At 35.5% G+C, this 15080-nt stretch overlaps 1 protein-coding gene across 2 annotated transcripts; it reads left to right on the forward strand.

The window, feature by feature from the left end:
- Positions 1-608: 608 nt before the first annotated feature.
- LOC120351900 lies at positions 609-14225 on the forward strand. Of its 2 annotated transcripts, none has more exons than XM_039430676.1 (2): positions 609-3024; positions 13796-14225. In XM_039430676.1, the coding sequence occupies exon 1, from the start codon at positions 2191-2193 to the stop codon at positions 2986-2988; it is 798 nt and encodes a 265-aa protein (XP_039286610.1). In that variant the 5' UTR covers positions 609-2190; the 3' UTR covers positions 2989-3024; positions 13796-14225. The 2 variants fall into 2 exon arrangements, with proteins under 2 accessions (XP_039286610.1, XP_039286609.1); XM_039430675.1 differs by lacking the exon at positions 13796-14225 and adding an exon at positions 6785-6810.
- The last annotated feature ends 855 nt before the right edge of the window (positions 14226-15080 follow it).

The following is a 15080-nucleotide window of genomic DNA, read 5'->3' on the forward strand; positions in this document are numbered from 1 at the left end:
AGATAACACTACCTACTTCTGCAGCAAACAATGTAAAGAAATACTTCACCTGGCTGATATTAAATGGGCTAGAACTTCCACGTATAATCCCAGCACTAATCCTGTGGAGCGACTCCATGTGAATTTACTGCAATACAAAACACCAACAATGTGTTAAATTCTTACCGTTTTTGGATGAATGTTATAATAACAGTATGAATGAAAGTACAGGTTTCACACTATATAAAATTATCTTTGGCAAAATCAGAAATAATACGTTCTGAAGATTTATTTAAATGGTTCAACCTATTCACTGAAGCAGTATTGCAGCCTCTTCTACATCTATAATTGCAGAGTCAATCAATGCAGAGGTGAAGATTGCTGATTAATAAAGCAGCAGCAGCAGTTTGCAGCAAATGATGGCAGAATTTGATATCAGCTCCTTGAAGAGCTGGTAAGGACCATATGGTATCTTTATTCCAGCAGGTGTCAAATTATCAAAAATATTCAATCTTCACATGCTCTACCGACTGACTGCCAGCTGGGCACATGTAACACCAAAAGGACATTACAGCTATTGAAGGGGAAAGGTTCCTAGAAATTTAAAAGGATTTGCGGGTCTGAAAAACTGCAACCAGGACAATCTAGAGTTTGAAACCGAGATCCTAAACTAAGCAGGCTTTTCCTAAACTTTTCGCGGGTCTGAGACCGTGACAGGGTCGACCTCAAGTCTGGAACTGAGATCAGGAAAGATTTTAGTACAGGAAGAGTTAGGAGAGAGTAAGAGGAAGCTTGTCGCAGCCTGATGACTTCAACCAGGAAGTTCTCAAGCTTTACCTGAGAGCTGGAAGGATTATAGAAAAGGAAAAGTTTGGAAAGTAAGAGAAAGGACGTCACAGTGTGATAACTTTGAAGGGTACAAACTCAAGCTGCACCTGAGTTCTCTAGGAAAAAGATTGGGATTTACCCACTAGAAACTATAGCTAATCAAAAACTGCCATGCAAAATAAATATGGGGGCCACTCTACAATATGAAAATTGAACAAGGAAAATTTACTCTCAAAGAATAGGAATTTTCCTACAAAGATGAAAGTTAACTGGGAAAAATTATCTTTAACAAGGACAGGGATCCCCCCACAAGAATGAATTCTAATTGGGAAAATTACTTCTAAAAGAATAGGGATTTCCCCACTAGAATAAAAAACTAATTGAGAAAAATTACTCTTTAAATTCAAGGCCACTTAACTACAGGGAAGGAAATGCATATAAGCGACCATTCCTAACAAACAGTTACCTGAATTGCCATGGAACCAAGTACAGAGAATTGCAAACCAATTTCTAATTCTCGTATTAAACTTAAAAATGTTGTGAAGCGACAGAGTAGAGACTCATAAATTAAGCACTCTAAAATAACCTGCTACAAGAGCCTAGTTGAATTTCCCACTTAACTGTTAGTAGCACAAACTTAAGATCCCTCCAGGTTTCAAAACCAAGGATAACTCGCTCACCCCCATGGATACAAGTTTGGGAGAAATAACTAACAAGAAAGAAAATCCCCAAGGAAGGGGATCATCAAACTTCAAGTTGTCTGAAACTCGTCCTACAATATTCTATTCTAACACACAAAAATAGAATAATTCCCCTAGTAATAAACTAGTACTGGGAACGCCGTAAGGAGAGGAGATTTGCAACCCATTCACACGCTCGACTACCAAACAACTGCCTGACCCTGGGTCTGCTCCTCACAGAGTATGGTCACAGAAGAATGGGAAGCAAGAGGAAAAGAGATTACCAACCAATAGGAGTCTCAGAAGACGATCATGCCACCGATCATGTGACAGGGAATGATTCCACAAATGCTGATGCAAAGGGTGGATTAATGATGACAGTACTGCCAATTTCTATAATAGATTAGGCCGGTGAACAATCTTTCTCTCCAGAAATTACAAGAAGCAGCTACTCTGGCGTGACTGCTGCTGACTGCATGTTAGATAACAGAATGCTCAAACTAGTAAACAAAATCTGGAAATTCCTGGTTCAGATTTTCGGTCCTGATTCAGTTCGGGCAGCCGATGAGTTCGGATCACTCGTTATCGCTCCTTAGAAACAAAGTTCAATAACAAGTTAACGCCAGCCGTCTGCCGAGTTATTCTTTAACCTAAATTTGAATCGTGCAGTTTATTTTAATTGTGAGAATTAATTAATTCCATAATGAGCGACAATAAATCTATTCTCAGTGCCATAGCCGATTTCAGGAAGGAGAACAAAATTAATTGGGACGCTAACAACAATAGGTGGGATACTAATGTACAGAAACTCAAACAAGTGCAAGAAGACGTAAAAAAAACAAATCTGGAAATCTCACTTATTAAAGAACAGTTCGCGGCAGTTACAAGCAAGTGTGATAGTGCGTGTCAATCCGTCGAACTCTTGCGTCAGGATAACTCTAAACTTAGAAAGGAATTAGATGTAGCGAGAGGTGAAATAAATGACTTGCAGCAACATACACGCAAAAACAACATCCTAGTGTCAGGTGTACCCCTAACGAAGGGGGAGAATATGTTCACCGTGTTGGATGCAGTCGCTAGAGCCATAAACGTTAGCTTCAAGGAGTGGGACATATCTGCGGCTCACAGACTACCGAATAGGAATAGAGACGCCAATATGCCACCGTCAATAGTGGTTAACTTCACCTCACGCTTCACAAAATCGAGTTGGTTGACCGCCAGGCGACTTAAAGGTAGGCTTTCAGCTAGTGAACTTAATACAAATTTCCCTAATACCCCAGTCTACCTGAGCGAACATCTCACTCCCGTGACACGCTCTCTATTCAATGCGGCGAGGCAACTTTTGAAGGAAAAGAAACTAATTTCAGTGTGGACCAGGGACTGCAAAGTCATGGTAAAGGCTGCCGCCGATCATCGAGCATTCCTGATCCGTGATTTGGAGCAAATTGCTGAGTTACGCCGAAAAGATAGCAAGCCTATTTCCGAGGATGAGGCTCAGTGAACACCCAATCACAACTTGTTTTTCATCCAAATTCTGGTAAATTAGGAAACCAGTCAGAACACTATTAGGCTAGTTTTATTTTTTATTCATTTTTCAAAATTTTTTTATTAATGAAAGTGAAATATTATTGTTTTCTTGATTCCCTTTTTTAAGGCAGCATTCGTGCAAGCGCCTGCTTTTTGCCTATCTCTAAAAAATAAATCTATATAATCTAATAATATCGCCTGTTACTTCCCAAAATAGAGATATTAAGAATAACGCTACTTCATTTTAATCCAATTAACTCAAATATACTGAATAATTAGTGTCTCTTGAATATTATTAGCATTCAGAGTAGCCTGCACTGTTTGTAGCTGCTGCACCTGAAATTTTAACTTGGTCAAAGCATTATTTTTGACAGTGCACGACATTAAATTTCTTGATTTTATCTCAGTTATTGCTTGTTACTTCCCAAAATAGAGGGTTAATAGGGAATAATACTATTTCATTTTAATTCAATTTATCTAAATATACAGAATAATTTGTTGTTTCATAAAATTATCATTAGTTTTCTGTGTACACTGTTTGTAGCTACTGCACCTGAAATTATAAGTTGAACCAAGCCCCATTTACAGTGCATAGCAGTTCTTAGTATTATCATAGATCTTGATTATCTAGTTGTTTGAGATTGAAGCAGTCTGCAAGATCACAGTAGAATTATTTACTCGAAAACAAGAGAAGGGCATGTTACCGGTACAGTTTGAAGAATACAATAATAATAATAATAATAATCGGCGATAAGATTACAGTAGCCTGTTACACTTCCATCCCGTTGTCTCTCTATACCTACATTCATATCAGTAACTCAATAATCCAAATCAATAGTTTAGTAGATATTCTCTTACTCCACTATAAATTTTAATTCTGTAATAAATTTAATTGATAGATAGTTAGTTATTACTATAAACTTCATATATTAAATTTTCAAATGAAAACGGTACTATTATAATTACAGTACTCGTATCATTTAGACCTCAGTAAGTGGTGTAAACCTTGCTATTCAATTCATAGTAGAATAAGCACTTCTACTATCTTGCTAGTTCTTTCATATCAATACCTATATTTATACTTTTTTAAATTCTAGATTTTTAATTTACATAATTAGCTCTATTCTTTATGTATTCTTTTATACATTAAGAATTAAATCTTATAATATAAGATATAATTATAAAGATAGGCTAGTACCTAAGATATAAATAGATTATTTAGATATAATTAGATTACATTAAGATAGGCTATAATTAAATATTAGATTACACATCATTGGCTGTGTCATGTCTATACATTACTGTATAGTCTAGATTGTCTTTTCTTATCGGGATCTTCTTTCTTAACAGAATATTCAGTTCCCACTGTATGCACAAACATCGTTCTTAGACAAACTAATGATTGACAGGATGATTATGAAACAGAATTTACTTATTGAATAAACTAACACATAAAAAAACATTGTTCTCTTGATTTATAGTAAGAGTAATGTAAACATTTATGGGCCTCTAATAGTAATAATTAAAATCTAATTTCTTATTTCACAAAGATGAAAATGGTCCACACAATCGCAAAATTAAATATAATTAGGGAAATGATATTATATACAATTATTCATGCTTCTAATTCATGTTCTAGTTTAGCTAGTCATTGAGATGATCGTGACTAGGTATACTTATCAATTAGAATTAAGCACGAATTTGTTTCCCGCTAAACGTATTTTTCCAATTTTTGTTTTAGTTTTGTTTATTATTCATGTATTTATTTACGGTACTTGTATTCTTTTGTGCCCGGCAGGCGGCATGGCTTGTCTCATTGTATTATTTACAGTATAGAACAATGAGTGATCTGATGGAGCCAATTGATGCTTCACCAATTGAGTGCACTGAGTGCACGGATATTAATGACTTTTCTTTAAAATTTCCTATTTTAACTTCTTCCGGAAATAGGGACAAGACGGATTTCTCAGTAATTCACATTAACATAAGAAGTTACAAAAAAAACATAGATGAATTTTTAATAGTTTTAGAGAGTCTAAAGCATCGTTTTGGCTGTATTATTTTGACCGAGGCATGGCTGAATGACGATAGTGACCTGCTGGATATTGAGGGGTATAGGCTCCTTAGATCCTACAAAAGTCTAAATCAATGCGATGGTGTTGTAGTGTACATAAATAATGAGCTTTCAGTGTCTTGCAGGGAGCTTCAGCTGGGTGGTGTGGCCACCTGTCTATCAATTGAATTCGACTGAGAGGGGTCTCCCTGTGAACTTCTTGCAGTTTATAGAAGCCCAAACTCCAATATATATCAATTTTTAAATGCTCTTGACACCCATTTCAGAACCACATCAGGAAGCAATAGGAAAATTCAAATTCTAGCAGGGGATATTAACTGTGACATTCTTAATGTTGCTACAGGATCTATAGAGGAGCAATACATTGATGTACTGAACGATGCAGGATTAACGGCCTGTATAGATAAAATTACCAGGCCAGTTAGTGGAACTTGCATCGACCATTATTTTGTTAAACTTCCTCACTCATTTGATGTTTCAACCACTGTAGTCCAAACCTCTGTGACTGACCACTATGCTATATGCATGAATCTAGCAAAAAATTCTACAAAAATATCTTCACAAAATAACAATGAATATTTTTCCAAGATTGACTGGCATGGTATTAATAATGATATTTCTTCACAAAATTGGAGCTCTATCCTTGATGAAAGGGACGTGAGTGTGGCAACTCGTCTCTTCGCAGATACACTCCAGAAAACAATAGAAGTGAACACAAAACTAATTTAAGTGACAGCAAAAAATAGTAAATTGAAGCCCTGGATTAGCTTGGGTTTAGTTCAATCAATCAGGCACCGGGATAACTTGAAAAAAAGATTAAATAGACAACTGTACCAAAATTTTGAGTTATTAAATGGAATTTATTCTATGTTAAGTTAGTAGTTTTCAGTTCCCATGAAGATAGTAAATTTATTCTTGTTCATTGGCAACTTAGCCAGCATTTCTAAAATCGTTATAATTATGACCAGATTCTTATTAAAGTCCTTGGTTCCCACGATCCCACTTGGAATTATCTGTTCTCACGACGATCTAGACGTCAGAAGTATGCTGATTCAATCCCATAATTCTAAACTTGCAAAAGGGAAATAACTTTTCTCTCCTAGTTTTCCTTCTTGCTTGAACGTATCACCTTCCTTATTTACTGAGGAGAAAGAGAGTGGGCGAAGAGAAATTCACCGGCGATCGGGTAAATATTTCAAGGCAATTATGGGAAAACTGATCAGTCTGGAAGCCTCTGAAAACTAGGAGAGCATTCATTCTAATCCCAGCTGTCATAGTGTTAACTGTTTCTTGAGATTTCTTACAATTTCCAGTAATATGTTTTCGTTTGGGGGTACATTCTCATTCTCTCCAGGAGAATTTAATAGTTGATTGTCCAAGTAAATCGGACATTTAATGTAATTGTAATTTAGAAGTAAAGTCCCCCTTATAGCTATGGGATAGTTAAGATAATTGACGATTGATTCCCTCTATACTTTGGATCTTCAATACCCCTTTTGGGTGAGTATTTTCATTATTGTCATTGAATATGATTTATAAGTGTTCGATTTATGTATGTTAATAATATTATTTATTTCCTCATAGGAAGCGGTGAATTGTATTGATTTGATGATCTACCTAGATCATCAATTGAATACAATCCTATTAGATATTGGTAATTATTATGTTTCTAATTCTGTTGTAAATTTGTCATCAGGTCTCTGTATCGGGCTGAGAATTTCCATTGTAAAAGGGCCGGTGACTTCTTCCAACCATGGATGGAATCGTACGTCATTGAACGCTGATGAGGAGAGAACAAGACTAACTCCCTTTTGGATCTGTCGCCGCGACGCCTGAACATTCCTGGAGGACGACTAATCATCTTCACCCTTCATCCATCTCTGCCAGGGACTCCGGACATCGCGACGACAACTACAAGATGAGTACTTGATCTTTTCCCACCAGAATTCAATGTGTCCCTTAGATTTTGGTCTCTTAAAGACGTAAAAAATGATTAAATTTGGTCTCTTAAAGACAAAGATAATCTTTAATTGAAGAAAGTATTTATTGTAAAGTGTTGTTTGAATTTAAATATTTAATATAGAGGCAATCAATCGTCAAATGATTTTTATTTCGGATTCCTCACCACTAGAATAGTACTAGAAATTTCACTAACCCCTCCACCATCGGGGTCTCGCATGATTTCCAAACTTAATTATAGTTGTCTGAGAATTTAGGTTCTCAAAAGACACTATACAACCTTTTAATGCAACTCTAAAAAATGAATTTATTCAATACAGAAATAGGCTACACTCTCTTATTAAACAAACAAAATATAATTACTATAAGAATAAAATAATTGAAGTCTCAAATAATCCTAAGAAATTCTGGTCAACTGTGAATGAGGTCTCGGGGAGGCCTGCCAGGGTGCATGCATTTCCTGTCAATGTGTTCGCGCGGGATGGTCGGGCTCCTGCTCAAATCACTGCAACCGAGGTTAGCAATAATTTCAATGAGTTCTTTGCCTCTGTGGGAAAGCGCTTGGCTGATTCTTTAACTCCCCTTGGCGAGCCAGAAATAAACGATTCCGATCATGCTGTTGGTTCTGTGTTCGAGTTTCGACTTGTCACGCGAGAAGATCTCATGCAGGTGATCGGTAGCATGAGAGGTAATAGCGCCCCAGGCCATGATCGTATTCCAGCAAGAGTAATCAAGGACAATATTCATACCCTAATTGATCCTATTCTTCACCTAATTAACTCAAGTATTCAGACAGGTAAATTTCCGGACATGCTCAAAATCTCAAAGGTAATACCCATCTATAAGTCAGGTTCAAAAAATGATTACACCAACTACCGTCCCATTTCTCTTCTGCCTATTATTTCTAAGATTCTTGAAAAATGTGTAAAGACCCAGTTAATGCAGTACTTGGACCAAAATAATATTCTATCCACATCACAGTATGGTTTCCAAAAATCTAAGAACTCTTCTGATGCTTTATTCGACCTATCAAAATATATAGCTGATAAAGTAAAAATAAGAAGCAAATTAATGATAACTTATCTTGATCTTGCTAAAGCCTTTGATTCTGTTGATAGGGAGAAGCTATTGTTCAAACTTGAAATGGTTGGTATCAAGCAGACTGCTCTACAATGGTTTAAGAGCTTCCTACAGAACAGGACACAATATGTCCAGATCAATGACAGTGGAAGTGGTTTGGAAAAGGTTGATTATGGCGTTGTGCAGGGAAGTACCCTTGGGCCAATTCTCTTCCTAATCTATATTAACAATCTCCCATTGCTTGACATTAATAGTAAAATTTTTCTATTTGCTGATGATACAGCTGTAGTATCATCAGGAAAACAGTGGGACGATGTATTCAAAAATGCTACTTCTGATTTGGCCAGAATAAAGAGCTGGTTCGACCATAACTCCTTAACCGTTAATATAGATAAGACCAATACATGCCCATCACAACCCGTAACCAGCAAGATCCAGAGCCAAGAGACTTAATACTTCATTCGTGCAGAGATCCAACATCAACTGTCTGTAATTGCTCAAAACTAGAAAGAGTAAATAAGTACAAGTACTTAGGTATTATAGTTGATAGTGGTTTGAGTTGGGGTCCGCATATCCAGTTTGTGAAGCAGATACTTAGAAGGTTATTGTATGCATTCTCCCAGCTAGGCCATGTTTTGAGTGAGGCGCACTGTAAGACTGTATACTTCGCTTACGTCCAGTCAATCATCCAGTATGGCATTCTTGTCTGGGGGGGTCTGCACGCTACTCTCTTGGAGCCGCTTGCGGTGTCGCAAAGACAAATGATTAAAACAGTTTTGAAAAAGGAACAGCACTACCCAACAATTGAATTATTTACTGAATTTCCTGTTTTAAATATTAGACAACTTTACATAAAATCTCTACTGCTCTTTCTAAAAAAAAATAGATATAACATTCTACCCGAAATTCCTCACACCTACCCCAGACGATTTAGAGTCAACCATGGATTCGCGACGCCGCGGGTGGCTCATGGACTGGAGTTGAGAACCCCTTTCTATCTTTCTTAACTTCTGTACAGGAATCTGCCGGCTGAGATTAGAATCAGTATGGAGGTATGCAGTGTGCCGGTATTTTATTACACCCAAACAAAGTTTTAAATCGAGAAGCTGTACTTCGAATCCACCAGTTCAAACTGAAAATAGATTCGCAGTGTTGGGGAGGAGTGATTCGCGTTTCGCTTTGCCTGCAAACAGAGTTACTGTGAACAGAACGCGGACACGCGAGTCTGCGGCGCCTGTTTCTCAAACGCAGCAAAAAAGGTCTACTAGAACTCGGACTTTCAATATTCAGTTTTACGCTGATAGCCAAGGGAGAGATGTCTATAAACATTTCAGAGATGAGAATCATACATTCTCAAGCATGATTAAACCTGGAGCAGGATTCAGGGAGGTGGTGAAGGAGACTGGTGAGGTGAACGCCAATGATGTGCTTGTTTTTCTTGCCGGCACAAACGATATAGCCTGCAATGAGAGGAAGGAGCTACAATCTGCGTTTAGAAGTAAACTACGCGACCTGCAGAGCCGACGTGGAGGTCATGTGCTGGTGTTCTCGGTGCCTCATAGGCATGACCTGCCGAGATGGTCTGCGATCAACAAGGAAGTCCAGAGAGCAAACAACGAGAACTTCATTCTTTGCAAAAAATTTAAAAATGTTTCATTTGTTAATATAACCAATATAGGAAGAAGATTCCATACATCAAATGGCCTTCATTTGAACTCTTTAGGCAAAAAGTTTGTCTCTCAAAAGATTTTAGAATTGGTGCATCAGCTAGCCAACACAACGGAACTAGTTCTTGACCCAATCCCCTTGAAACACAATAACGTCAATCATTTTTTAGGGCACAATCTGATGAAATAAGATCAAGTAGAAGTGATAGTGATTGTATGAATCCAAACAACAAGGGTTATCCTAGCTTAGAAACAAACAAAAGCAAAACAACAGATTTGAAGAAAATAAAAATGTTTTTAATAAATATTTGTTCTCTAAGATCCAAACTAAATCAACTAGAGCTAATCTTATCAGATAATTCTACTGATGTTGTGTGTATCAATGAGCATTGGCTTAGTAATGATGAAATTAAACTTTATGTTCCAAGTGGTTTCACCCTAGCTGCCTCGTACTGCAGGTCTCCCCCACTCACACATGGTGGCTCATCCATATTAGTCAAAAACTCAATCAAATATAGTTCTATGAATGTTAGTAACTTTTGCGTAGAGAAGGTTTTCGAAATATCATCCATAAAACTCGTCCACAATAAAGGTATAATAATAAGTGTATACAGAACACCGGACTCCAATATACAGGACTTTCTCAGCAAGCTAGAAGAAGTTTTAAATTATATCACTGAGAAATCCTACTCTTTCATTGCAATTGCTGGAGACTTTAATCTTAACATTCTTGAATTACATAGACCTGAAATCCAACAATTTTTAAATGTCATGAGATCCTTTAATCTGTATAACGTGCACTCCCTACCAACAAGAGGAAAAGCAAGCTTGGACAATATATATACATGTGTTAAGTCCGAACGTATTGAGTGTAAACTGTATGATCAGGATCTGATATCAGACCATGCAGGTATATTTGCTGATCTCTCCGTAGATATTGTCAGAAATTTTAAAAATAATGAGACAGAAATCCATAAAAGACGTCTCATTACAACTAATAGGCTTAATAACTACAAAAAATGTCTCTCTAGTTATAACTGGTCATACATATGCAATGTCTGTGATACAAATTCTGTGATGTCTATGTTTATTAATGTTTTAAAGTCCTATTTTGATATACACTGTCCTGTAATTAATTATAAGCCAAAGTCTAAATCTAGTCAGAAAAACTGGTACACGCCTGAATTAAAGCTCATGAGGGAGCACCTAATGATGCTGTATAATGTTTGGAAGATAACTAATACTGAAAATGCCAAAGTTATATTTAAGAATTACAAAAAACAATATTGTATAGCTATTGATAGAGCGAAAATTATGGCAAATGATGATGTTATCTGTAAATCCTCTAATAGGAGTAGAGCAGCATGGAAAATTGTAAAGAAGGAAATAGGAAATGACTCAGCTCCTCAAAAAATTAATATTTCACCAGACATACTCAATGACTTCTTTGTTAATGTGCCAAATACTGTATCCAAAGATCTAAACCAATCTTCGGTGACCTATGCTGAACTATTGCATAATTTTAAGTTTGCTGAGGGTATTAATAGCAGCACTCTTGAATTCTCATTTAAAGTGGTCAAACCTGAAACTGTGATATCCATTGTGAATAATTTAAGCTCCTCAAAAAGTGAAGACTGTTTTGGTCTATCGAATTTCATTTTAAAAAATATAATTGAATCAATTTTGACACCATTAACTCTGATGATAAATATAGTCTTACTCACTGGTCAATTCCCCGATTGTTTGAAACTATCATTGCTCAGCCCAATCTTCAAGAAAGGTGATCGAGAATTACCAGAAAATTACAGGCTAATAGCAATTGTACCTATCATAAGCAAAATAATTGAGGCCTGTATTTTCTATCAAATGTACGAATACTTCTCAATCAACAAATTGCTGAATGTAAACCAATTTGGTTTCAGACCTGACTGTTCAACTGCAATGGCCGTTGAAAAACTAGTCAACTTCATCCTGGATGAGTTTGAAAAGAGAATGGTTGTAGGGGGAAAAATGCTAGACTTGAGTAAGGCTTTCGACATTATACCACATAATATTCTCTGTAGGAAGCTTGAATACTATGGGGTCAGAAACAAAGAGCTTAAATTGATCGAAGACTACCTTAGCAATAGATATCAAATTGTTAAACTTAATGATGAAGGATCTGAAGCAAAGAAAGTATTGGCTGGAGTGCCGCAAGGTTCAGTCCTTGGACCTTTTCTGTTTTTGGTCTTTGTTAATGATTTTAATGATAATGTACCTTGTTTTTCTGTGCTATATGCTGATGACACCACCATTCTTAGTGCCAACAAGAGTGTAGACAATGTGGTGGACAGTTTAGATGTATCAATTGCAAGTTGTAAAGAGTGGTATAGTGCGAATTGCATGGTTCTCAATGAGGGAAAGACAGAAAATATAATTTTCACACTTAGAAATAACTTAAGCGATATCCACCAAACATGTATGAAACCTGTCAAACTATTAGGCATTGTATTGGATAGTAAATTAAGCTGGTGTAGTCACATTGAGCACTTATGCAAAAAGCTATCAAGAGTCATTTTTCTCTTAAGAAAACTAAAATCCTGCGTTAGTTGTGATACTTTGATTCTTACTTATTATGGTTTGTTCCACTCGCAACTAAACTATGGTCTTAGACTCTGGGGTAATAGTAGTGAGGTGAAAAAAGCATTTGTATGGCAAAAAAGAGCTATTCGTTGTATTGCTAGTTTGAAGAGTCAGGAAACATGTAGGAACAGCTTCATAGATTTGAATATAATGACCCTTCCATCTATGTATATCTATGTCAATTTAATATATGTAAAACAAATATGAAATTTTTCCATAGACACAGCCATCAACATGAGTATCAGACCAGACACCGAGAAAACCTAGTAACTCCAAGTGTCAGGCTACACAAGTCACACAGAAGTCACAAGTATCAGCAATATATTTTGTTCAATAAACTACCTCAATCAATCAGAAACCTGCCATATAAAGTATTTGCGCTTACTGTATCATACTGGCTGAAAAAACAAGCATTTTATTCAATTGAAGAATTTCTCGCCCATGACTTGAGAAGTTTGACGTACCGGTATGGTTGATGTATCAGCAATAGTTTTTAATAGATGTTTTCTGATTTATACTTTAAGTATGTTTTATGTTTGTAATTTATGTTTCAACATGCATACATGTTAATTATGTTTCTTGCATACTTAATGTTTATGACTATTTGACAGCTTATTGAATAATATGCTCATTTTAATTAATTCTTTTTGACTCGACTGTAATATAAGTCTTAATTAGATTAGTGACTACGACCTATTGTACGCTAGTATAAGATAAACTTGTACTGTACTTAATGGCGAATAAAAATCTTGAATCTTGAATCTTGAATCAAGCGTATGGTGGAGGGGTGGCTGTACCGCCTTGGCTCAGAAATGTCTGAAAGCCTGCTTCGGTCTATGTACTGGCATTAATCTATTATCCTCTATGATGCTTGGAATTCACCCAGATATTTCCATTTCTCTTACTCAAATCCCTTCATATATATTTTTTTTCAATTCCAAAATCTTACTGAGGCTCCGCTTGTCCCTGCTCTATCATGTTTTATCATTTTTTTAATTTTTTTCCTTATCTATCTTTATTTATTTATTTTTTTTTACTAGCATTCCTTTTAAATGTTTCCATTAACTTTTCAAATTACTTCTATTTATATTTTAAGTAAATATAATTTCTTTGTAGTTAGTTATCTAACTCATTCATTATTTATAAACCGAATATTTATTTTTTCTCCTCACAATTTAATTTATTACTTAATTTAACTCAGCAGCCTGATATATTTCAGGCTACCCAGAACTCACCCCTACACACAGACGAATAGTCTTGTAGGGGTATTCCTGTATCTATGTAAAGTGTGTTTAATTTCCTGTAATGTATATTTTTGAGGAATAAAGCTTATTTGATTTGATTTGATTTGAGATGAATCTGCTGCTGATAATTTACAGGGGTTGTTGGCGATGATGATTATGTACACACTTGACTCTAAGTTCAAGAAAAAAAATCCGACTGTTGATCCTATTTCTTCACTGAAATAAAGAAAATTTGCAAATTATATGCTAAATACTGATTCTCCATTCATCACAAAATTCACTTTGTGAAAATGTTAAGTTTTGATTTTGATATAAAGAGGTTAATAATTATGTTGTGTTTTCGTGAATCAGTTGCAGTTCCACTGAATGCCAGTCACAGCTCAGTAACAGTTATCACAGTGAATGGAACTGCTCTCTATAGTGAACAACCACAAAGTAGAAGATTATGTGTAGAAGATATGTTATATAGAATGTGTAAATTATTTAATTATGCAAATTCTTCTGTAATTTTCATTCATCAATTCCATTGAATTTTCTTTCTGGGATATACAGGGTGATTCTTAATTATGGTAAAATAATTTAATATGTGATAGTAGAGGTAAAAATAAGAAAAAAGTTCTTATAAACATATATCCATAAACGCTTCATTAGTGAGTGAAAGATAGAGATATACAGAGTGGAAGATTTCGCCCAGAATTCAGTTCCTCTGGTGAAATACACCAATGCTGAATTGTTTGGGGAATAGTTTTTCAAAAACTTATGCTGGATTTATATGGAAAAATATCTGAAAAATTGAATAAAACTAGTCTGGAAGCTGTAGTGTGAGTAGCTTTTGAGAAAAAAGTTGAAATATGCAAAAAAGTTAAGTAGAAAAACACAGACTTCTACGTTTGATGCCGAATAACTTTCTTTAATGACCAGTAAACAAATAATTTTTCGCAATAAAAATTGTAGAGAATTCAATTCTGGAAAGAATTATGTAAGCTGTGTGAACTAAATTTGAATAAAATGTATTCTTATGTAGTACATTACACCTCAAAAATTTGCTGTATTATGAGGAGAGAACTAATAACTCATAGGCTGTAGCTGATTGCAAACAAAATATTCGTTTTTTTATGAAAAGTTTTATTTTTCTATGAAAGAAACTAATCTAACTATCTATCTATCTAACTATCTAAATCACATTAACCTTATACCAAAAGACTAAAGATGATGTTCAAAGTGACCTCTGTTGTTCTGAATGCATATATTCAGAAGTCTTCTCATCGATTGTCAGACCCATTCAAATATTCAAGGAGTCTGCTCTATCATTTCTATTCCATTCAAAATCCTTGATCGGAGTTCTTCAATGGTATCAATCGGAGTATTGTATACTAAGGTTTTCAGGTGTCCCCAAAGATAAAAATCCAAAGGATTTAAG

Source organism: Nilaparvata lugens, chromosome 6, assembly GCF_014356525.2.
Source record: "Nilaparvata lugens isolate BPH chromosome 6, ASM1435652v1, whole genome shotgun sequence".
Lineage (NCBI taxonomy): Eukaryota > Metazoa > Arthropoda > Insecta > Hemiptera > Delphacidae > Nilaparvata > Nilaparvata lugens.